Genomic DNA, 25829 nt, shown 5'->3' on the forward strand with positions numbered 1-25829 from the left:
AGCTTAGTGAATTGAGGCCATTTTATTTATGTTGTAAAAATATCACCTAGGAGAAATCTTAGGAGAAAAAGTGAATTGAATTGAGCCTAGAGAAGATTAAATAATTCCTAATTGATGTACAACGGAGGGCATTGATGGGTTGGAAGCAGGAGACTACATTGCCAATCTGGGTTGCTCCTCCCCCTCCCATGTCATACCCAGTACCCAGTAGTATTCAGTGTAGACTGCTCCATTAAGGGCCACTATTACAATGCATTAATTATGAACGTATTATAACTTTATGGAGAGGATGTGGAAATGCCAGTTTCTAGTTTGAAGCAAATTTGGCACCAAATAGGTTGCAAATGTGACCTTTAATAAGTGTTTCACGAAAAAATAAAGTCACAATTTCATAAGAAATTGTGGTAAAGCTCTGGGGTTTTTAAAATTGTTAACAGGACCCCATTCCTTATTCAAAACGGTTAAATAAAATGCAAAATAGTTTTTTTTTTCCTTACTGGATTCCTGGCTAAAAATCTAGTGTCATGTGACTACAGACTGAGCTCATAGAACTTTGGGAGGGTGGGTGCCACACTTCATCACTCCCTCCAATGTTTTGGAAGGGGAGAATGTTTTTTATACTATTTCCTACAAGTCATCCTACTTCTGTGAAAGGGGAGGGGGGTGTTTTGGGGAAATGCGTCATAGGCCACCCACTGTCACTCATCCGCCCTCATTTATTGACTTGCAAAGAGAGGTGTGGCAGAGGGACGGTGACCAGATAGACAGGCTCTCAGAGTCTGGGTAAGTCGCTGGATCAACATTTGTCTAAAATGACAATGCCATTAAACAGGTTTACAACTGTTCATGTTTTTGTTGTATGGAGAGGGGTTGTAGAAATAGGAGAGCTACGTTCATGTCTACAACAAACCTAAAACATCTTCGTTCTTGAGTAGACAAATGTGTGCTTATAGACACTTTGCCTCCATAAACCCAAACTAACAATATGCCAACATACATGCAGCAGACTGAGCAGGCACACTTTAAAGCAGTTTAATTATACAGTAGTTTATTATATCTGGTGAATTATTAATCTAGAGTCATTGTACTTACTTAGGCAGTTTCCATGCTTCCTGGCGTTCAGTCTTGTCACAGCCACATGCTTTAGACAAGCCCTCAGTCCAATCACCTACTAATCTAATATGAATGCTGAAGAAGTCCTCCTCTGGGGCAGAAGTCAGTGTGAATGGATGCCATTCTAGACTGGATACTGCAGGACACTGGACAAACACATACTGGCCAACTTCCATTTTGAAACCTTTCATTTTCATTTGCAGTTCTATTGTCTTGAAAGGATGGGTAACAACCTAATGATGTATAAGATCAATATAGTCAGGCCTTAGATTGGTTTAGATTAGATTTTTACAATTCTAACAAAAATAATCTAAATTTTCAAGCAGTTTAGAAGAAAACAGTACACTAGACGTTTCAGGATCTGTCATAAAGTACACTTTTTTGTTTTAGTACCATGCCTAGTTTAAATCAGTGCAGTCATAAATATATATGTCAATGGGATGACTGCAAATTGATTATAAAAGTTATCCTCCCATGATTGTTGGGGGCAGCCTGGACTAGTAAAAGGATCCTTGCTAGTGCTACAAGTTTATATCTCCTGCTAATGTTGAACATAGCGAATCTGAGCCCTGATGAAATGTAGGCGGAGTTGTAGCTGACTAACCACTGCTCAGATCTGAGTTGCACCAGAACAAGAAAATAGAAGTGACCTGAAAGTAAGATTTTAACTGCCATAGATTTACTAGATAACCAGCTAGTCTACAACTGCATCTAGAACACGACATTCATACATAAAAGCAGTAAGATCGGCTATCTTTATAAACACTTCTATTCCTGTTTGGCATGTTATTCTTGTAAGGTGGAAAAGCTTATGCAGACAGTGTACAAACATTATAAACTATTACCTTTGTTATAACAACTTTTTGTTGTGATCTCCAAAATCGGATCAGTCTTTCAATAACATACAGGGCCATTGGTGCTACCACCCATTTCCAGGTCTGTTACAAGAAATAAAGTATTAGTATTAAGTATTATAAAATACCTACGTGAGCAACAACAGTTTTTTTCCTTTTTAAATCTTTTCTTGCAATAAAATGTTACTAGGATGAAACAGATGTGATAATAACGGAACAACAAGGCTGAATTTAGCACCAGACACTCGAGGTACGAGCCTGGAGGCACCAGTGTGCTCAGAGGTGGCTTTCGCAAGTTTGCAAACCCACTATTCTGAAATAGTGCTGATGTTGCTTCCCCAAGAGCAAAGAGAGCTTAAGAATTAAGCTCTACATGCATGGAGCTAGGCAGTCCCATTCAGCTTACGCATCCAGTTCTCTATGTCCTAAGGGGTGGAAACATCAGTGCAGCTACAGGATTGTGACCACAGGCATGCCGGGCAAGGAAAGACGACTACATGTGACAGCAAGTAACAGGAGCAGCCAGAACACTTGCAATGTCGTTCAGCAGGTAACCTGCTTATTCTTCAGTAATATAAAATCTTCTCGATTGCAGTCGTGAAATGTAGAAAGTTCATACAAAGATCCGCTTTACAGAACCATAGGTTGCCTGACACTTGTTTCACAGCCAAAAGCCGCTTCCTCAGAGGCACATAAATATATAGATATCAGGGTAAAACCAGGGTTAGGGAACTGCAATCTGAGATGAAAATATGTACAAGAGTGACACCATCAGGACTATCCTGTATTTTCCTGGTGGCTATCACGGACAGCACTTCTTGGTATCACTCTTGGACATATTTTCATCTCCGATTGCGGTTCCCTAACCCTGGTTTTACCCTGAGATCTATATATTTGTGTGCCTCTGAGGAAGTGGCTTTTGGCCGTGAAACACGTGTCAGGCAACGTATGGTTCTGTAAAGTCGATCTTTGTATGAATTTTCTACATTTCACGACTGCAATTGAGAAGATTCTATATTACTGCAGAATAAAGACTTTGTGCTGTTCCTACTAAAAACCCCTATAGTCTTGAGACTGTTTTGTGAATCTTGAAAACATGCCAGGTAAGGGGTAGCTGAGGATTTGCAGGTGAGGAACAGTGCCCTGTACTATTGTAATTATCAGTAATCGTCTGGCTATGTGAAATGTCAAATGTCATCATCACTCATAGAGATTTTCCAGCTCAGAAATAAAGACAACCCTTCCTTATTCTCTGAACAAAAGAGGAAGGGTTGTCTTTATTTCTGAGCTGGAAAATCTCTATGAGCCATGTGATTGAACTTAAACCTTTACTTTTCTTGAAAAACATCATTCTATAATTGCTATATGTATGTGCACCCTAATGGTGGACATACATATAGCAATTATAGAATGATGTTTTTCAAGAAAAGTAAAGGTTTTAAGTTCAATCACATGGCTCAGGAAAGATCATGTAATGCATCACAAGCAGAAATAAACAGCAATTTACAACAATGTAGAATTCATTTTCCCAGCTTTTGCACATACATAACTTTCGATACATTCCATTTAAATATACAGTTTTACATTGATTACCGATATATACATTTTCCGAAAAAACTGTTCCTCAATTCTACAACCAGGGGCGTCGCTAGGGCCTCTGATCTGGGGCACCGCCCCTGAACCTGGTACCATGGTGCCCCGGATCAGGTCAAGCGGCAGGAGGGGGCACTGGGCGGAGCGGCAGGGGGGAGCGGGCATCTAAAAACTCACCTTCCTTCAGATCGCTGCAGGCACAGCTTCAATGTGCTTCCGACTTCCTCCCCCGCCTTGGTTACAGCGTCCCCTGTGATGGCGTGACCGATGTCATCACAGGGGCGCTGTTACCAATGTGAGGTACGCCGAAGGAGGAAGTCGGAAGCACATGGAAGCTGTGCCTGCTTCGATCTGAAGGAAGGTGAGTTTTTAACTGCCTGCTCCCCCGCCACTCCCCCCGTGCCCCGCCTCCTTACTGTCTAACCTACACTGGGGAGCTACCTAACTAACCTACACTAGGGGAAGCTACCTATCTAACCTATGCTAGGGGAAGCTACCTATCTAACCTATACTGGAGGAAGCTACCTATCTAAACTATGCTAGGGGAAGCTACCTATCTAACCTATACTGGGGGCAGCTACCTACCTATCTAACCTACGCTGGGGGCAGCTACCTACCTATCTAACCTACGCTGTGGGAACCTACCTACCTAACCTACACTAGGGGAAGCTACCTATCTAATCTACCCTAGGGGAAGCTACCTATCTAACCTACGTTGGGGGAACCTACCTACCTACCTAACCTTCGCTGGGGAGCTACCTACCTAACCTATACTGGGGGAAGCTATCTATCTAACCTATACTGGGGGAAGCAATCAAACCTATACTGGGGGAAGCTACCTATCTAACCTATGCTGGGGGAAGCTACCTATCTAACCTATGCTGGGGGAAGCTACCTATCTAACCTATACTGGGGGAAGCTACCTATCTAACCTATACTGGGGGAAGCTACCTATCTAACCTATATTGGGGGAAGCTACCTATCTAACCAACCTATACTGGGGGAAGCTACCTATCTAACCTTCGCTGGGGAAGCTATCTATCTAATCTATACTGGGGGAAGCAATCAAACCTATACTGGGGGAAGCTACCTATCTAACCTATGCTGGGGGAAGCTTCCTATCTAACCTATGCTGGGGGAAGCTACCTATCTAACCTATACTGGGGGAAGCTACCTATCTAACCTATATTGGGGGAAGCTACCTATCTAACCAACCTATACTGGGGGAAGCTACCTATCTACCCTTTACTGGGGGAAGCTACCTATCTAACCTATACTGGGGGAAGCTACCTATCTAACCTACGCTGGGGGCAGCTACCTATCTAACCTACATTGGGGAAAGCTACCTATCTAATCTTTACTGGAGTCACCTACCTAGCTAACCTAACCTGGGAAGCTACCTATCTAACTTACATTAGGGCAGGGGTCTCAAACTCAATTTACCTGGGGGCCGCAGGAGGCAAAGTCAGGATGAGGCTGGGCCGCATAAGGGATTTCACAATCAGCAGCTCCTGACCACCCACCCCCACCGTCCCTTGCATTGATTCTTATTTCAAAATCAAATTCACACTGAAGCGAACCATTTTGCCTATTTTACCTTATAGTTCGCTTCAGTGCTCCCATTACAAGTAATCCGCCGTGTCCCCGCCGCAAAACGAGGGCTGCAGAGCCCCCAAATCGCCCAAGGGGCAGTCCGCCGGCATTTCCTGGAAGGGGCAGAGCTTTCAGCTTCAGCTCTGCACCTCCTGACATCAATCGTGGTGCATTGCTGCCTCTGCCCGCCCCTCTCACTCTTCCTTCACAGAGAGGGGCGGGGAGAGGTGGCGATCCGTGCGGCGATTGACGTCAGGAGGGGCAGAGCTGAAGCTGAAAGCTCTGCCCCTTCCAGGAAATGCCGGCGGATTGCCCCCCGGGCGATTTGGGGGCTTTGCAGCCCTCGTTTAGCGGCGGGGATGCGGCAGATTACTTGGGAGCACTGAAGCGAACTACAAGGAAGCTCTTGCCGGCGCGGGCCACAAAATATTGTATCGAGGGCAGCAAATGGCCCGTGGGCCGCGAGTTTGAGACCCCTGCATTAGGGGAAGCTACCTATCTAACCTACCCTGGGGGAACCAACCTACCTAACCTACACTAGGGGAAGCTACCTATCTAACCTACACTACGGGAAGCTACCTATCTAACCTACACTGGGGGAAGCTACCTATATAATCTATACTGGAGTCACCTACCTATCTGACCTACACTGGGGAGCTACCTATCTAATCTATACTGGGGGAAGCTACCTATCTAACCTATACTGGGGGAAGCTACCTATCTAACCTATACTGGGGGAAGCTACCAATCTAACCCATGCTGGGGGCAGCTACCTATCTAGCCTACACTGGGGGAAGCTACCTATCTAATCTATACTGGAGTCACCTACCTATCTAACCTACACTGGGGGAAGCTACCTATCTAATCTATACTGGAGTCACCTACCTATCTAACCGACACTGGGGAGCTACCTATCTAATCTATACTGGAGTCACCTACCTATCTAACCTACACTGGGGAGCTACCTATTTAATCTATACTGGGGGAAGCTACCTATATAACCTATACTGGGGGAAGCTACCTATCTAACCTATACTGGGGGAAGCTACCTATCTGACGTATACTGGGGGAAACTACCTATCTAACCTATACTGGGGGCACCTACTTATCTACCCTACACTGGAGTCACCTACCTATCTGACCTATACTGGAGGCACCTACCTACCTATCTAACCTATACTGGGGGCACCTACCTAACTACAGCCAAGCAAAGCCCCAGGGGCCCAGCAAAGCACAGCCCCCAGCAAAGCAAACCCCCCAGCCTAGCAAAGCCTCCTGGTCTCAGCCCAGCAAAGCACAGCCCCCAGCAAAGCAAACCCCCAGCCTAGCAAAGCCTCCTGGTCTCAGCCCAGCAAAGCACAGCCCCCAGCAAAGCAAACCCCCAGCCTAGCAAAGCCTCCTGGTCTCAGCCCAGCAAAGCACAGCCCCCAGCAAAGTAAACCCCCAGCCTAGCAAAGCCTCCTGGTCTCAGCCCATCAAAGCATACAGCCAAGCAAAGCCTAGTAAAGCCCCCAGCCCAGCAATGCCCCCCCCCCCCCCAAAAAAAATGCCCCCAGCAAATTGCCCAGCCCAGCAAAGCCCCCAGCAAGTCACCTAGCAAAGCCAGGCCGGCACAGCATCACTGCCAGCAATGCCAGCACAGCATCACCGCCAGCCAGGCAGCCCAGCATAACCGCCAGCCTAGTACAGCACACAGGCCAGCCAGCCGAAGACAAGACTACTGCCAGGTGAGGGGCTTATGTGAAATACTGCCTATTGAATATATTTAAGTTACGCCAATGCTACAGTATGTTCATGTACATTTGGCCCCACCTATTACCACACCCATTTTTTGCTGCAGCTCGCTATGAGTGCCACACAATCATTCCCTCTTGGTGCCCAGGGGTGCTCCGGATCTCCCAGGAACCTAGAAACGCCCCTGTCTACCACTATATCCAATTGCTTAAAAAAAAAATCTGTTGCCTGTGTTTATGCTTATCTTAAAGCAGAATTACAGTTTGGCATAACATACATAAAAACCCATTTTCCTACTCTCTATTGCCCATATAATTATCCTACTTGCCCTTTTCCTACCCTTTCAAAGTGCTTGTAGCTGCCACTGCATGGGTATGTTATGAAACAGTTTATTTAAAAAGCTTTGCAGTGAGGAAAGTCAGTACTTTTCAGCTTCCGACAGAGCCGGGCCAACACATAGGAAGGAGAGGCTTCGGCCTCTGAGTGCCAGGTCATCAGGTCAGGATGGGGCACTTTCAAAGGCATTTCATTCCTTAGGCAGTTCAGAAAAAAAAAAGGTTTTTTACCCCTGTCCTGAGAAACACAACTAAGGGTGCAAAGAGAAAAAGCTCTCTGCACAGTGGTTCTAAAGACTGCATCTGATAAGGAGTCATACATAGTTTTGTACACATGGGGGCACATTTATACACTTGGGGGAACAGCGCCAGGGGTTTTGTCGCGTTCATCACACGCACCACTTTACAAAGTACATAGTCATGTCACTGATTGTCCTCTGATAAGATCACTATCTTATCTCTGAAATAGTCGTAATCTAATCTCCTACCATATTATTATTGTGTATTTATATAGTACTGACATCTTTTGCAGCACTTTACAGAGTACATAGTCATGTCACTGACTGTCCTCATAGGAGCTCACAATCTAATCCGTGCCATAGTCATAGTCTAATGTCCTACCATATAATGATTATGTATTTATATAACACTGACATCTTCTGCAACACTTTACAGTGTACATAGTCATGTTATTGACTCTCCTCAGAGGAGCTCACAATTTAATCCTACCATAGTCAGTCTAGTGTCCTACCATATTATGTATATATTTAGCACTGACATCCTCTGCAGCACTTTACAGAGTACATAGTCATGTCGCTGACTGTCCTTAGAGGAGATTACAATATAATCCTGTCATAGTCTAATGTCCTACCATATTATTATTATGTATTTATATAGCACTGACATTTTCTACAGCACTTTACAGAGTACATAGTCATGTCACTGACTGTCCTCATAGGAGCTCACAATCTAATCTTACCATAGTCATAGTCTAATGTCCTACCACATTAATATTATGTATTTACATAGCACTGACATCTTCTGCAGCACTGTACAGAGTACATAGTCATGTCACTGACTGTCCTCTAATGAGCTCACTATCTAATCTCTACCATAGTCATAATCGAATTACCATATTATTATTATGTATTTATATAGCATTAACATCTTCTGCAACACTTTGCAGAGTACATAGTCATGTCACTGACTGTCCTCATAGGAGCTCACAATCTAATCCCTGCCATAGTCATAGTCTTATGCCCTACCATATTATGATTATGTATTTATTTAGCACTGACATCATCTGCAGCACTTTACAGTGTACATAGTCATGTCACTGACTGTCCTTTAATGAGCTCACTATCTAATCTCTACCATAGTCATAATCGAATTACCAAATTATTATTATGTATTTACAGTGGGATGCAAAAGTATTCGGCCCCATTGAAATGTTCCACATTTTGTCATATTACTGTCACAAACATGAATCAGTTTTATTGGAATTTCACATGAAAGACCAACAAAAGTGGTGTACACATGAGAAGTGGAACGAAAATCATACACAGGGGCGTTTCTAGGGTCCTTGGAGATCGGGGGCACCTGTGGGCAACAGGCGGAGAGGTGGGCAAAAAAATGGGCGTGGCCATGATGTGAGTGGGCGTGACCATGGGTGGGGCCAAATGTACATGAACTTAGCAGCGGTGTAAGCTACAGATAACGGGCCTGCCCATCTAAATATTGGATGGAGCCCCCTGTCCTTTATTTAGATAATTTACAATCAGTATAGGCATAGATCAAAGATGTATACGCACATACAATTTTGATTGGTCAATCACTGACCCCCAATTTTACCACCCCCGTGCAGTAAGTGGGCCAACAGACAATGAATTTTATAAACAGAGCTAAAATTGGCTAATCAAAATTGAATGTGTGTACCAGGCTTTACAGCTAAGACTGTACATACTGAAAGTAGCAGGGATCAGCATACAATATAGCTGGTTTACAATCAGTAATGGCACAGAGTAACACCTTACACTGTACACACTGGAGGTAAATCCGCACACAGTGCAGGCACTAGAGAACAGCGTATACTGTACATACTGTAGGCAGCGGAATTCAGCACACAGCAGCTAGCGTGCCAAAAATATGAGGATCACGTTGTGCGGTGTGCTTATCGCGCCGCACCGAAAAATGGGTGGGCCATGGACCAGAATATAGGTGTGGTAACGGGTGGAGACAAATTTACATGATCCTAGCAATGGTGGGACATTAGATTATGACAGTGGTGGCGAACCTTTTGGAGGCCGAGTGCCCAAACTGCAACCCAAAAGTCACTTATCTATCGCAAAGTGGCAACAGCAATTTAAACTAAATACTGTACAAACGTTTTAACTTATTCATGAACATTATGGAAAATCCAAGTTGAAAATAAACTGTGAAGATAAACAATTTCATCCATCCTACGCCTGAAAAATGTATTCAATTTTTTAGAACCTCCAAGTTTTATTTTCTGTTTTAAAAAGCTAAAAAAGTAGGTTTAATGCTATTGTCTCATATGATAAGGATTCAGCTTTTCCCATAGTCTCGCAGTTAGCAATCATGTGATCCCCAACAAGACAAATTCAGCAATCATGAGGCCCCCAACAAATCATGAGGCCCCCAACAAGACAAATTCAGCAATCATGTGGCCTCCTACAAATCATGAGGCCCCCAACAAGACAAATTCAGCAATCATGAGGCCTCCCACAAATCATGAGTCCTCAACAAGACAAATTCAGCAATCTTGAGGCCCCCAAAAAGGCTCCCAAAAAGACAAATTCAGCAGTCATGAGGCACATAAATAGACAGCATTTTACATAAATAGGCAGAATGCCACCTTAATATGGTAGCCCCCCAAGTTAGTTAGTGAGTGACAGGGACCCCCAGGTTAGCTAGTGAGTGACAGGCGCCTCCAGTTAGGTAGTGAGTGACAGGGACCCCGATAGTGAGTGAAAGGGAGCCCCTTTAGGTAGTGAGTGAGTGCCAGGGAGCCCCTTTAGGCAGTGAGTGAGTGCCAGGGAGCCCCTTTAGGCAGTGAGTGAGTGAGTGACAGGGCAGCCCTTTAGGTAGTGAGTGAGTGACAGGGAGCCCCATTAGGTAGTGAGTGAGTGACAGAGAGTCCCTTTAGGTAGTGAGTGAGTGAGAGGGAGTCCCTTTAGGTAGTGAGTGAGTCACAGGGAGCCCCATTAGGGAGTGAGTGAGTGACAGGGAGTCCCTTTAGGTAGTGACTGAGTGACAGGGAGTCCCTTTAGGAAGTGAGTGAGTGCCAGGGAGCCCCTTTAGGTAGTGAGTGAGTGACAGGGAGCCCATTAGGTAGTGAGTGAGTGACAGGGAGCCCCATTAGGGAGTGAGTGAGTGACAGGGAGTCCCTTTAGGTAGTGAGTGAGTGACAGGGAGTCCCTTTAGGTAGTGAGTGAGTGACAGGGAGCCCCTTTAGGAAGTGAGTGAGTGCCAGGGAGCCCCTTTAAGTAGTGAATGAGTGACAGGGAGCCCATTAGGTAGTGAGTAAGTGACAGGGAGCCCCATTAGGCAGTGAGTGAGTGCCAGGGAGCCCCTTTAGGTAGTGAGTGAGTGCCAGGGAGCCCCTTTAAGTAGTGAGTGAGTGACAGGGAGCCCCATTAGGGAGTGAGTGACAAGGAATCCCTTTAGGTAGTGAGTGAGTGACAGGGAGCCCCTTTAGGAAGTGAGTGAGTGACAGGGAGCCCCTTTAGGCAGTGAGTGAGTACCAGGGAGCCCCTTTAGGTAGTGAGTGAGTGCCAGGGAGCCTCTTTAGGGAGTGAGTGAGTGCCAGGGAGCCCCTTTAGGTAGTGAGTGAGTGCCAGGGAGCCCCTTTAGGTAGTGAGTGAGTAACAAGGAGTCCCTTTAGGAAGTGAGTGAGTGACAGGGAGCCCCATTAGGCAGTGAGTGAGTGACAGGGAGTCCCTTTAGGTAGTGAGTGAGTGACAGGGAGTCCCTTTAGGTAGTGAGTGAGTGACAGGGAGCCCCTTTAGGAAGTGAGTGAGTGCCAGGGAGCCCCTTTAGGTAGTGAGTGAGTGCCAGGGAGCCCCTTTAGATAGTGAGTGAGTGCCAGGGAGCCCCTTTAGGCAGTGAGTGAGTGCCAGGGAGCCCCTTTGGGCAGTGAGTGAGTGACAGGGAGGCCCTTTAGGTAGTGAGTGAGTGACAGGGAGCCCAATTAGGCAGTGAGTGAGTGACAGGGAGTCCCTTTAGGTAGTGAGTGAGTGACAGGGAGTCCCTTTAGGTAGTGAGTGAGTGACAGGAAGCCCCTTTAGGAAGTGAGTGAGTGCCAGGGAGCCCCTTTAGGTAGTGAGTGAGTGCCAGGGAGCCCCTTTAGGTAGTGAGTGAGTGCCAGGGAGCCCCTTTAGGCAGTGAGTGAGTGCCAGGGAGCCCCTTTGGGCAGTGAGTGAGTGACAGGGAGCCCCATTAGGGAGTGAGTGAGTGACAGGGAGTCCCTTTAGGTAGTGAGTGAGTGACAGAGAGTCCCTTTAGGTAGTGAGTGAGTCACAGGGAGCCCCATTAGGGAGTGAGTGAGTGACAGGGAGTCCCTTTAGGTAGTGAGTGAGTGACAGGGGGTCCCTTTAGGAAGTGAGTGAGTGCCAGGGAGCCCCTTTAGGTAGTGAGTGAGTGACAGGGAGCCCATTAGGTAGTGAGTGAGTGACAGGGAGTCCCATTTGAGAGTGAGTGAGTGAGTGACAGGGAGTCCCTTTAGGTAGTGAGTGACAGGGAGTCCCTTTAGGTAGTGAGTGAGTGACAGGGAGCCCCTTTAGGAAGTGAGTGAGTGTCAGGGAGCCCCATTAGGCAGTGAGTGAGTGCCAGGGAGCCCCTTTAGGTAGTGAGTGAGTGCCAGGGAGCCCCTTTAGGTAGTGAGTGAGTGACAGGGAGCCCATTAGGCAGTGAGTGAGTGCCAGGGAGCCCCTTTAGGTAGTGAGTGAGTGCCAGGGAGCCCCTTTAAGTAGTGAGTGAGTGACAGGGAGCCCATTAGGTAGTGAGTGAGTGACAGGGAGCCCCATTAGGGAGTGAGTGACAAGGAATCCCTTTAGGTAGTGAGTGAGTGCCAGGGAGCCCCTTTAGGAAGTGAGTGAGTGACAGGGAGCCTTTTTAGGCAGTGAGTGAGTGCCAGGGAGCCCCTTTAGGTAGTGAGTGAGTGCCAGGGAGCCCCTTTAGGGAGTGAGTGAGTGCCAGGGAGCCCCTTTAGGTAGTGAGTGAGTGCCAGGGAGCCCCTTTAGGTAGTGAGTGAGTGACAAGGAGTCCCTTTAGGAAGTGAGTGAGTGACAGGGAGCCCCATTAGGCAGTGAGTGAGTGACAGGGAGTCCCTTTAGGTAGTGAGTGAGTGACAGGGAGTCCCTTTAGGTAATGAGTGAGTGACAGGGAGCCCCTTTAGGAAGTGAGTGAGTGCCAGGGAGCCCCTTTAAGTAGTGAATGAGTGACAGGGAGCCCATTAGGTAGTGAGTGAGTGACAGGGAGCCCCATTAGGCAGTGAGTGAGTGCCAGGGAGCCCCTTTAGGTAGTGAGTGAGTGCCAGGGAGCCCCTTTAAGTAGTGAGTGAGTGACAGGGAGCCCATTAGGTAGTGAATGAGTGACAGGGAGCCCCATTAGGGAGTGAGTGACAAGGAATCCCTTTAGGTAGTGAGTGAGTGACAGGGAGTCCCTTTAGGTAGTGAGTGAGTGCCAGGGAGCCCCTTTAGGAAGTGAGTGAGTGACAGGGAGCCCCTTTAGGCAGTGAGTGAGTGCCAGGGAGCCCCTTTAGGTAGTGAGTGAGTGCCAGGGAGCCCCTTTAGGGAGTGAATGAGTGCCAGGGAGCCCCTTTAGGTAGTGAGTGAGTGCCAGGGAGCCCCTTTAGGTAGTGAGTGAGTGACAAGGAGTCCCTTTAGGAAGTGAGTGAGTGACAGGGAGCCCCATTAGGCAGTGAGTGAGTGACAGGGAGTCCCTTTAGGTAGTGAGTGAGTGACAGGGAGTCCCTTTAGGTAGTGAGTGAGTGACAGGGAGCCCCTTTAGGAAGTGAGTGAGTGCCAGGGAGCCCATTTAGGTAGTGAGTGAGTGCCAGGGAGCCCCTTTAGGTAGTGAGTGAGTGAGTGCCAGGGAGCCCCTTTGGGCAGTGAGTGAGTGACAGGGAGGCCCTTTAGGTAGTGAGTGAGTGACAGGGAGCCCCATTAGGCAGTGAGTGAGTGACAGGGAGTCCCTTTAGGTAGTGAGTGAGTGACAGGGAGTCCCTTTTGGTAGTGAGTGAGTGACAGGGAGCCCCTTTAGGAAGTGAGTGAGTGACAGGGAGGCCCTTTAGGTAGTGAGTGAGTGACAGGGAGCCCCTTTAGGTAGTGGGTGAGTGCCAGGGAGCCCCTTTAGGTAGTGAGTGAGTGCCAGGGAGCCCCTTTGGGCAGTGAGTGAGTGACAGGGAGTCCCTTTAGGTAGTGAGTGAGTGACAGGGAGTCCCTTTAGAAAGTGAGTGAGTGCCAGGGAGCCCCTTTAGGTAGTGAGTGAGTGACAGGGAGCCCATTAGGTAGTGAGTGAGTGACAGGGAGCCCCATTTGGGAGTGAGTGAGTGACAGGGAGTCCCTTTAGGTAGTGAGTGACAGGGAGTCCCTTTAGGTAGTGAGTGAGTGACAGGGAGCCCCTTTAGGAAGTGAGTGAGTGACAGGGAGCCCCATTAGGTAGTGAGTGAGTGCCAGGGAGCCCCTTTAGGTAGTGAGTGAGTGCCAGGGAGCCCCTTTAGGTAGTGAGTGAGTGACAGGGAGCCCATTAGGTAGTGAGTGAGTGCCAGGGAGCCCCTTTAGGGAGTGAGTGAGTGCCAGGGTGCCCCTTTAGGTAGTGAGTGAGTGCCAGGGAGCCCCTTTAGGTAGTGAGTGAGTGACAGGGAGCCCCATTAGGCAGTGAGTGAGTGACAGGGAGTCCCTTTAAGTAGTGAGTGAGTGACAGGGAGTCCCTTTAGGTAGTGAGTGAGTGACAGGGAGCCCATTTAGGAAGTGAGTGAGTGCCAGGGAGCATCTATAGGTAGTGAGTGAGTGCCAGGGAGCCCCTTTAGGTAGTGAGTGAGTGACAGGGAGGCCCCCCCTCTAGCCGCCGCCGCTCCCCCCTTACCTTGCACTGCAGACAGTGCGTCACTCAGACCTCAGGATCAGCGGCGACCCGACCAGTAGTACGAGCGGGCGCCGGACGCACCCGCTCTATATGCAGAAGTGATGTCACTTCCGCATATCAGTGCGGGTGCTGGGTCCTAGCGCCCACACGATTGGCCGCCGGCTCACCGCCTGATCGAGGTCTGAGTGACGCGGTGGCGGCGGTGGCTGGAGGGAGCCGCTGACAGAGGGGGTGGCGGCTGGGGAAGAGATCTGTGGCACCCCAGGACAGATTGGGGGCACGTTCCCCCCCCCCCCCCCAAAATAGGGCTAGCGACGCCCCTGATCATACATGATTCCAAACATTTTTTTACAAATCAATAACTGCAAAGTGGTTTGTGCATAATTATTCGGCCCCCTTTGATCTGAGTGCAGTCAGTTGCCTATAGACATTGCCTAATGAGTGCTAATGACTAAATAGAGTGCACCTGTGTGTAATCTAATGTCAGTACAAATACAGCTGCTCTGTGAGGGCCTCAGAGGTTGTCTAAGAGAATATTGGGAGCAACAACACCGTGAAGTCCAAAGAACACACAAGACAGGTCAGGGATCAAGTTATTGAGAAATTTAAAGCAGGCTTAGGCTACAAAAAGATTTCCAAATTCTTGAACATCCCACGGAGCACTGTTCAAGCGATCATTCAGAAATGGAAGGAGTATGGCACAACTGTACACCTACCAAGACAAGGCCATCCACCTAAACTCACAAGCCGAACAAGGAGAGCGCTGATCAGAAATGCAGTCAAGAGGCCCATGGTGACTCTGGACGAGCTGCCGAGATCTACAGCTCAGGTGGGAGACTCTGTCCATAGGACAACTATTAGGCATGCACTGTACAAAGTTGGCCTTTATGGAAGAGTGGCAAGAAGAAAGGCATTGTAAACAGAAAGCATAAGAAGTCCCGTTTGCAGTTTGCCACAAGCCATGTGGGGGACACAGCAACCATGTGGAAGAAGGTTCCCTGGTCACATGAGACCAAAATGGAACTTTTTGGCCAAAATGCAAAACGCTATGTGTGGCAGAAAACTAACACTGCACATCACTCTGAACACACCATCCCCACTGTCAAATATGGTGGTGGCAGCATCATGCTTGGGGGGTGCATCTCTTCAGCAGGGACAGGGAAGCTGGTCAGAGTTGATGGGAAGATGGAGGGGGCCAAATATAGGGCAAACTTGGAAGAAAACCTCTTGGAGACTGCAAAAGACTTGAGACTGGGGCGGAGGTTCACCTTCCAGCAGGACAACGACCCTAAACATAAAGCCAGGGCAACAATGGAATGGTTTAAAACAAAACATATCTATGTGTTAGAATGGCCCAGTCAAAGTCCAGATCTAAATCCAATCGAGAATCGGTGGCAAGATCTGAAAACTGCTGTTAACAAACGCTGTCCATCTAATCTGACTGAGCTGGAGCTGTTTTGCAAAGAAGAATGGGCAAGGATTTCAGTCTCTAGATGTGCAAAGCTGGTAGAGACATACCCTAAAAGACTGGCAGCTGTAATTGCAGCAAAAGGTGGTTCTACAAAGTATTGACTCAGGGGGCCGAATAATTACACACACCCCACTTTGCAGTTATTGATTTGTAAAAAATGTTTGGAATCATGTATGATTTTCGATCCACTTCTCACATGTTCACCACTTTGTATTGGTCTTTCATGTGGAATTCCAATAAAATTGATGCATGTTTGTGGCAGTAATGTGACAAAATGTGGAAAACTTTAAGGGGGCCGAATACTTTTGCAACCCACTGTATATAGCACTGACATCTTCTGCAGCACTTTACAGAGTGCATAGTCATGTCACTGACTGTCCCCAGAGTAGCTCATACTATAATCCCTATCATAGTTATAGACTAATATGTTCACTATAGGATTGTTTTCGGGGAAACCAGTTGACTTATTAGTATGTTTTGAAGATGTAGGAGAATCTGAAGCTGGCTTCCTATATTGGGGGAACCTATACCTGGCTTTCTATACTGGGGGCCCCTATACCTGTACCTGGCTACCTATACGGGGGTACCTATAACTGGCTACCTATACTGGGGGCCCCTATACCTGTACCTGGCTACCTATATGGGGGGCACCTATAACTGGCTACCTATACTGGGGGCACCTATACCTGGCTACCTAAAAACCCATAGCAACAAAAAGACTTCAAGTGATCTCTACTACTGATGATTACTGTATGTGTGCCAAATGCAGTCCTATGGAGCAGCTCACTATATACACCACCCTGTAAAGAGAAACAATAACAGGGAGAGACTGGCCACGAATCCATGTCAGTGAAATAGTTGTGGCCAATGGCAGGGGGAGAGGGCACACTTGGGCAGCTCAACCTCTGTTGGTGGTAGACCTTGTCCCGGCCCTGGCTTCAGATCAGTGAAGCTTGTACACAGAAGTTCAACAAAAGTATTTTGTTCTCAGAAGTTATGATGCACCTAGTCTCTTTGAGTAAAGAGAAAAGATAGAATCTAATTTTACTTTAAGTATGAGAAAGGTCACGATCACTTAATTGTCTAAAACAGAACATTTTCAGAACTTTTTTCATGTGTTTCATATCCATATTCGTGTGATACCAAGGAAATAATAGCCTACTACATTGACATATAATTGTTTTATGTTAGAGAAGTGAGAGCAGGGAATTTGAGGAAGTTAATGAAATAGAGGATCTTTATCGTTTCATAGAAACACGAGAGATTGACAGTATAACACATACCATGCACAGTAACAGCAGATCTGTATACATCAAGCCATGCGTTTTTTAACCTTTTGGGGACCACCCATAGTAGATCTTTCGCCGCACTTGTGGCTGTTCTAGCCTGATGCTGCGTAGGCTGTTTCCGCTCCCAACACGATCGTGCGCACCGGAGAGGGGAGATTAAGCTGTCATATGACAGCTGACATCTCCCCTCAGTGATCAGCAGCTGGATCGTAGTGATCACTTACAGAGCTGCGGTGGTAGGGGGGGGTTGAAGAGGATCCACTCACCTCCCTGCCGTTCCCCCAACGATCGGCACCCCCTCCGCTCTGGCCGGCATCTCTGCTTCCTTGGACATCAGCGTCGGGTCCCGGCTTGATGACGTCATCAAGCCGGGGCCCCGGAACTGGGCGGCAGTAGGAGTAAAGGGGGCTACTGCGGCTCATCACTGGAGCCTGGAAAGTGAGTGAAGGCTGCTGGCGAAAGGGGGGACACCATGCCCAGCACGCAGCACTGGGGATCTGACTGCCTTAACCCCCAAACCTGCGCCCCCCATGCAAAAATACCTGGTCCTTAAGAGGGGTTAGGCAGCCCGAATAGGTTAAGTTAGTGGTCCAGTGTTTTTTATTGATATGTACCCCTTGTAAACCCTGTACTCACCAAGTACCCCCTAGCATAGTAAACATTATCAAAAGTATCCCTTTATATTTATATTTAATTTATATTTAATTGTAGTACATGGTAATTGGTTCTAAACAATTTCCAAGCACTTACTATTGTTTTTAATTAGCTGAACTGGAGATGAAGCGCAGGCGGACCGATGGGCGGAAGAGATTCGGCGGTATATTAGAAGTGTCAGTTCAGCATACCTCTAGCCCCTAAATGAGTCACATTGTGGTGAAACGCTAGGTCGGAGTCAGGAGGTACGCTGGCGCTGTTCCAGGAAGGAGGTGAACCCATGTGGATGCACTACCCTGTGTTCTGCAGCCAGGGTTAGCGATCTGTACAGAGTGGGTCACCAGTGTACGATTAAAGGAATTCTGGATTTTAAAGTGGAGTGGGCTGTTATTACGTACGCAAAGGGGGGAGAACCATGACTTGATCTTTCCATGGTGGTGGCACCTCCCCCAGGAGTGTATCTCGGGGTGCATGTTGTGAACCTTTTTAGAGCGATACTTGGCACTATGTGCACTCTTTGAACTTTTATTTCAGGGTATTCCTACTAACCTTTTGTGATGAAGAGGAAAATGAGATGACAGACGAGGCTTATTGTGGATATTATGTTAGAGAAGTGAGAGCAGGGAATTTGAGGAAGGTGCTTAATAAGGGATCTTTAAAATTTCATAGAAACACGAGAGATTGACAGTATAACACGTACCGTACACAGTAACAGCAGATCTGTATACATCAAGCCATGCATTTTTTCAGTTAAACCATAATCTCATACATGTAGACACTGCATAGTATTATGTTACAAGCACTAGTTGTGGTGCTAAATGACAAGCACAGCTAGAATGGTGAACAAAAACACACACATGAAAAAATGATTGCTGTAAATAAAGAAAATACACAGAGCAGTAGCCTTTTCTTTATGCCTTTCTTTTTGAATCATCAGCTCAATAGCTATAGTGGTATAAGCTTTAAACTAAAACAAGTCAATTACTAATTTTAAAATGAGAACACTTAAAGAACCACTATTGCAAAAAATTGTAAACATGTAAACACATACGCATAAAAAGGCATTTCTCCTATAGTAAAACTAGCTAGAAATTGATTTTTTTTCCTATGTTTCTGTCAGTAGGTAGTAAATATCTGACAAATCTGACAGGTTTTGGACTAGTCCATCTCACCATTTGGGGATTCTCAGTATTTCCATTATTCTTTACAAAAGCATTCCCTGGATAGGATCTAAACAAAGATGCTGGCCAGACTCTCCTCTCATCTCCACAGTAAGTGGTTTTGTTCAGTAAGTGCTTTTGTAAATAAAGAAGACCATGATGAGAATCCCCAATGGGGAGATGAGCTACTCTAAAACCTGTCAGATTTGTACTACCTACTGTAACTGACTGCAACATAGGAAGAAAGTATTTTATAGCTCATGGGAAATGTACATTTTATATGTATGCATAAACATATATTTTACATTTTAAAATTTTTCATGCTAGTTGTGTTTTAAGTACATGTTTATTAAGTCTATAGATAGTCTACTGATATAGAGGTGTAAAATATACTATACCATTGGTGGATTTCCTGCAAACTGTGGAATAGGACAAGGAGCTGGACCCCACTCAGTAAAATTCCTAATGCACAACTCTGGGTTATGAACTGCTCGACTCGCAAGAGTCTGTCCTCGCACTATTCTCCTACAAAACAAATAGAATCATGGCACTGAGTAAGTCATGGTGCTGGATCTTTACTAAAAATGATCTAGAAACTGAGAGCGAGAATATCATTGATAACATATAAGCTGACCATCTTAAAACAGATACAGTATTAGAAAATAGCAGCTTTTGCTTTGTACGTTGTCACTTTGTACTGCAGCTGCATTCTCCAACCCACACGCCATTTAGCATTTTCTCTATGGAGATTGCTTGCAATAGCCATCCTAAAACAGCGTATACATTACCTACCATAATTTATTTACAGATTATACATTAGATTCAATACAAAACATTGAATCTAAAGAAAACCGATTAAAAAGGAGGACACACTCAGTCACAGTTTTATCATTCTTAATTGACCGTTAATGGGCGGGGAGAAGAAGCATGGCACAAGAGTGAGTCTTTATAACTTTGTACAGCAGTGAGCAAAAAAAGAAGTTTGCATCATTTGCAAAAAGGGAGATATTAGATTAAACTCCTGCTGAGATCTTATCCAGTATCGATGCACTGTGACGAGGCTTTAAATGACCGATATGTTAGATATCGATCATTTACCACCACAAGTGTATGCCCAGCAGAAGGCTGAAGGCGCATGGCTCCGTTACATTATAGCCTAGGCTAAGCATCACTGGGAGAGAGGGGCTACATAACAATATATATAACTATATATAGATATAAGAAGCACTTCTGAAGCTCCAGCCAAGATAATTAATGTAAAAGGGTATCCTGAATTACCAGTATATAGTACATTCATTAAAGTTCCTCCTTAAAAAGAACCCGAGGTGGGTTCTAACAATGCTATCAGCATACAGAGGCTGGGTCTGCATATACTGCCCAGCCTCTGTTGCTATACCGATCCCCCCTAAGTTCCCCCTGTGCTTTGCTATGCCCCCATAAATCGTCAGCCGAGCTGTCAACACACAGCGTGTTGCAGGCGGCTGTTTATCTCTGCATTGGAGGGAAGGGACGTGGGCGGGGACCGGAGCTAGGGAGGAAGCAGGGGAGTGGCGAGACTGACAGATGCAGAGATAAACAGCCGGCTGCTACACGCTCTGTGCTGATGATTTATGGGGGCATAGCAGAACGCAGGGGGAACTTAGGGGGGATCGGTATAGCAACAGAGGCAGGGCAGTATATGCAGACCCAGCCTCTGTGTGCTGTTAGCATTCTTAGAACCCACCTCGGGTTCTCTTTAAGTTCTAGCAGGATGAACCTATCCTTGCAGTGCTTGCTGATATACAATACTGATTAGCTGGAATGCACAAAACATTGCAACTGGCTATACAGAATTAGAATGACTTGCCAGGGAAGGCTATTTAAGTAAAAGTATTTGACAGTAGCTATTCTCCTTGTACGGTTTTATTTTCATATTGCAGAAGAAGGACTCTTTAAAAAGCAGAAAGAGCAAGCATTACTGCAGGCGCTCAATGTAAACCTTCATACTGATGCCCTATGGAATTATAGCAATATTTATTTTTTTTGTACCTTTTTGGTGTGCAATATTTTTTGTCTCATGACTCGATTCTCAGTGATAAACACCATACTCACTTTTCTCTATGCTCTGTGCATGCAATAATTTACACAACCCTGTCCAATTAAAATTATTATTAGTTACAGTCACTGCCATGTGTCCCCTTTTCTTATTTCTCTCTGCATCAAACACAATAGAAGAATGATAGCTGAGTGAGTTGTGCGCCCCTTCCTACTCTGCGCCCTGAGGCTGGAGCCTCTCTCGCCTCTGCCTCGGCCCGGCCCTGATAATTGTACATTGTGAGCCTTTTTTTTTTGCATCACAAAACAAATTGGTGAAATATAAACTGCTATATACATTTGTTATTGTGGTGTCTCTAATAGAGGATCTAATCATATTTAATATTGCTCTGTCTATTATCTCTGAAGGTATTGTGATTTTATATGAGTATTTTGTGCACATCCAACTGTTTTATGTAGGTTTATTAAAACAATTTTTTTTTACTGCAATAGCAATGTCATCCTGGTGGAAGGTTTTATCATTATAATAGAACAATAACAACACAAATAACTTTTGTAAAGCACTTTTCTCCCGTAGGACTCAAAGGGAATACAAGGACAGTATGTACAGATTAAATTATTTTTTATCAACATGTTATCATAATTCATGATGCGTAATCTTAGGGCGAAGCCTAAAATAACATTGAATCTGTGTTTTATAGTTAGTGACTGAATACGCACCCTACTCCATGGATCACAAGACCAATGAAGAAGACCACAAAGAGATGATGGGTGTACCAAAATACTTCAAAATATGATCTGCGGATGGTTTTTGTAGATGAAGTGATGATCAGGATGAGAGCCAGTGTTATCACTACTCCAGTGAGGCCAGCCAGGAAAGTGAATGCTACATTTATCCCTCCTATTGGATTCTATGAAGAAAAAGCAACAATACATTTTATCACACCTTATTTACACTTACTATAAACTTTTTCTACAGGATTGTATTTACATATTAATATAATATTTGACAAATATTTGGCTAAAACCATCTGTTGTAATATTTATAATTTTAAGTGGGAGTATTTGATAATTTTTTTGCTGCTGGGGGGGGGGGGGGGGGGCGCTCACAATCTAATCCCTACCCTAGTCATATGTCTATCAATGTATCGTACAGTGTATGTGTCATAGTGTAGGGACAATTTAGGGGGAAACCAATAAGCATATCTGAATATTTTTGGGCTGTGGAAGGAAACTGGAGTGCTTGGAGGAAACCCACCCAAGATGAGGTGACCATACAAACTCCATGCAGCTAGTGCCCTGGCTAGTGCCGAACTGGGGACCCAGTGCTGTAAGGCCACTGAGCTACTGCCAAGTGCCAACAAGATACATATGAAGTAGTGGCAGTTTCTGGCCTGCAGAAATCCAGGTTTGTTATAATGTCCTGAGGACATCATTAGCCAACCAAAGTTAACAGTGTATACTGTGATAACATTCTGCACTGTGTTTTATTTCATCAACAATAGCAGCAGTTGTGGATATGCCAGACTAAACAATACCACCCAAAAACACTGCAAATGTTCACTTTGACACATTGCAGCTAATAAAGAAGCCTGCAATTGATTAATTTTTTTTCTGAAGAAACGTTTGCAAAGTTTCTCTAAAGACTAATGCAAATATGCTTAAATTAGATCATGCAAATTTTTAGCATACTATTTAAAGAGCAGCTCCAGCCAAGAAAAGGTTTGAATGGCAATACACATATGCAGTCTATGCACGGTGTTCAATTAGATGAACAAATAAAGTGTGCATCTGGTGCAACTTAGTGGATAGAACATACTTACATCTATATCTGTAGTAGCACTTCCTTCTTTTTTAAGTACACCCTCAGCCTGGTTCCCTCCTCTGCCCCTCTCTCCCCTGCTCTCTGCCTGCCTGGATCAAATGACTTCTTTTTTCATAGTGTGTGACAGAGAGGAGAGTCAAGAGAACTGCTGCAGTCTGTCTTATCATGTCTGTTTGCTATAATTCTTATTTCAGATGTATGTCTGCATGTCGGGATTAGATCATATGGACATGAGGGGTGGAGTTATGACACCAATCCCCCAGCATCCTTTGCACCTATGGTTTCAAAAGAAAAAACAATGCCAGGGCCCAATTTCACACTGGGGGCGGTGATTTCAAGACCATATGTAGAATACGGACCCTGAGGTGAGAAAATCACACTTTATTATGTGTGATTTTATATATCTTGGCAACTAGGTTTAAAGCAAACTGTAATTTATAATGTAGGTACTCTTTAAATTGTAAATGTGTGTTAGCAGCATTACATTACAGTAACGTTTCTTTAATGGTAATATAAACTATATTGATGGATTGATGATATTGATGAATTTTAAACTGTTCTCTTAGCACTAAAACACATGTTGTGTAATTATGGCTATGCATGCTGAACTTACTGGCACTTTTGATCGAACAAAGTTGAGGTAGCTTTCTCCTTCTCTGTCCCCAAGGTCGGAAAGAACAGCTTGAATAGTGCCATTGGCTGCTTCCACTCGTGCATCCACCAATCTCTCCACATTAAACAAATGAGCCACAGTGTGGATAGCTGACATAGGCACAAAAGAAGAATAAAACATTAAGATTTACGACATAAACAAATCGGCCCTTAACCAATTAACTTTTCCCCTTAGTTTTCTCCCAGGACTTAATTTTTCATCTTATTAAAAAAAAATACTAAAAAAGGGAAAGTAAAAAAAAGTTAGGTCAAGCTTATTTTGAGTATTTTTTTTTTTTTTTTGCACTGTGTGAATTTCTGGTTTGGTGGGACCTATAGGCCTTGTTCACACTAGCAAACACAGGTGGCTGTGTGATCGGAATGCAACTCACATGATTGTATGCCATCTGCTTTAAGCTGCTGATCCCATTTACCCTTGTGTTTTTCTGAAAATGCATGCAGCAGTGTGATATTCCATCGCACTTCTCTGCAGCGCCGAAAGTGTGAACCTCAGACAGTGCAGAACATGTACTTCTGATGTTCTTGCAACTTGCACATGATGCCCGTTGCCGAAATGTGCATGGCAAATATCTAATATCGAATTGAATAAAAGTCAGGAGAAAAGTTCACAGGATATGGGCCATGGTGTATAACAATAACACCTATTTTACCATAAACTCAAACATACATGATATAGTTATATAGTTACAATGATTTCTTTTTATCTACATCATTTCAACTTCATTTTTTCCAGCTTCCCAGTTAAGAAGGGCCAAGAGCACTGGGATTTTTTTGAAGAGAGTTCAAATAAACCTTAAACTTCACTGCTAAAAGAGAACTGCACAGTGCAATGTTGTTTTATTACAACAGAAATCATTTGCAAGCATTACAGCAACAGGAAAGTCAAAGTCTGCAAACAACCGAAGATTAGCACTTGGCTAAAATGTCTCACTCAGCTGCAGCCAAACTCCTCCCCACACTAAATACTATTCCCAATCTGAGTTGGTCGAATTACCTTCTTTTTTTTTTTTGCTAATTTGAGCTCTGGCTGTTTCCGGCACCCAAGTTAGTCACTGATCCTTACTATAGCTGTAATTGGCATTATGGCCTACGGCGGTGCCCAAATCATCGGCACAGCACTGCACGCAAATTTGCTGTCTTAGCTCTGGCTGCTTTGGCTTTCTTCAATGTAAGGGGAGGTGGAACAGCGCTTACAAGCAGGAGCTGGGTATTACAACAATCGTATTATTGATGTGCAAGAAACCCCACCTTAAAATAAAACAATAAAATGATTTTTAGAATCTTAACGAGTTTCTAGGGGCTCATACACATGCCCAACGCATGTTGCCTGTCAGGGATTAGCACCTGATCCCCTTGGGCGACATTGCTGGGCCCTACTGCACACGTGTGTCAGCTGTGTAGCTGATGACGTGCTGTGTTGCTATGCAAGGGGGAGAGGCGACGGAGGGACGATGAGCGGTGCATGCATGACATGACGCGGCAAGCAGGGGGAAGAGGGATGAACAATGGGTTCATAAGGGGAATCGGTGTCACTGGGGTTGAGTATATCTGTCCAACGGATCGCTCATAGGTTGAGCGTCTGGCGTCGTCGGGTGCCATACACACACCTGATTGTCAGCTGAGGCAGTTCTTATTGGCCGCCTCAGCCGACTTAAGTCAGGCGTGTGTGTACGTGGTTTAAGTTATATTATTTTATTAGTTTTACATTTTTTGTTTTTACCAATAAATATTCAACAGAAGATAAAGGCTTTATACTGCTTTTATCAGAAACACAAAAAGTGTGGTTATTTTCATTCAACAATATAGTAAAAACAATGATTTGTTAATAACATTAAATATCAATCTTTTTTAAAGATTCTTTGTGTAATAGTTTTACAACAAAGTAAAAGAAACAAAGACATCACATTGTGTTACAGAATATGGAATCAGCAGTGGTTAACCAGCAGTGTCAACCAATTTAAATTGCATCACAGTGTGTGAGTGAGTGTGTGTTAAAAATACAAGGGAAAAATACCAGGTAAAAACAATAGGTAATAGGAGCATTGTCAGCAAGAGTCAGGGCCGGTGCTACCATAGAGGGAAAGGGGGCAATTGCCCCAGGGCCCCAGAGCCTGTAGGGGCCCCCAAGGTGTCCCCCTCCAACTTAATTGTTGTTCCCTGTGGGTCCCTGCAGAGTCTTCAGCAGAGTAGCATCTCACCTGGAATGGCTCAGGGGCCCTGGGGGTAAATTTGGCTGCAACAAAGGGTATCTACTGCGGCTTTTTGGTTGGGGGGTGTCTATTGAGGGGCCCCTGGGTAAATTTTGCCTGAGGGCTTCATTGTTACTACAACCGGCCCTGCCAAGAGTCTAACATCCATGTGGCTGCCCCCTGTGTGCATCTAACAGACCCAGCTA

General features: G+C 45.2%; 1 protein-coding gene across 1 annotated transcript in view; it reads right to left on the bottom strand.

Moving 5' to 3' along the window:
- Positions 1-25829, bottom strand: part of CYBB (cytochrome b-245 beta chain) — a 47233-nt gene that overhangs the window by 12264 nt on the left and 9140 nt on the right. The window contains exons 5-9 of the mRNA XM_068265301.1: positions 23376-23524; positions 21658-21848; positions 19302-19428; positions 1959-2051; positions 1093-1346 (exon numbers count right to left, since the gene is read on the bottom strand). Of these exons, the coding sequence (XP_068121402.1) occupies positions 1093-1346; positions 1959-2051; positions 19302-19428; positions 21658-21848; positions 23376-23524 (814 nt within the window). The remainder of the gene's footprint in view (positions 1-1092; positions 1347-1958; positions 2052-19301; positions 19429-21657; positions 21849-23375; positions 23525-25829) is intronic.

The sequence above is a fragment of the Hyperolius riggenbachi genome, chromosome 2, assembly GCF_040937935.1.
Source record: "Hyperolius riggenbachi isolate aHypRig1 chromosome 2, aHypRig1.pri, whole genome shotgun sequence".
NCBI classification, from domain to species: Eukaryota; Metazoa; Chordata; class Amphibia; order Anura; family Hyperoliidae; genus Hyperolius; species Hyperolius riggenbachi.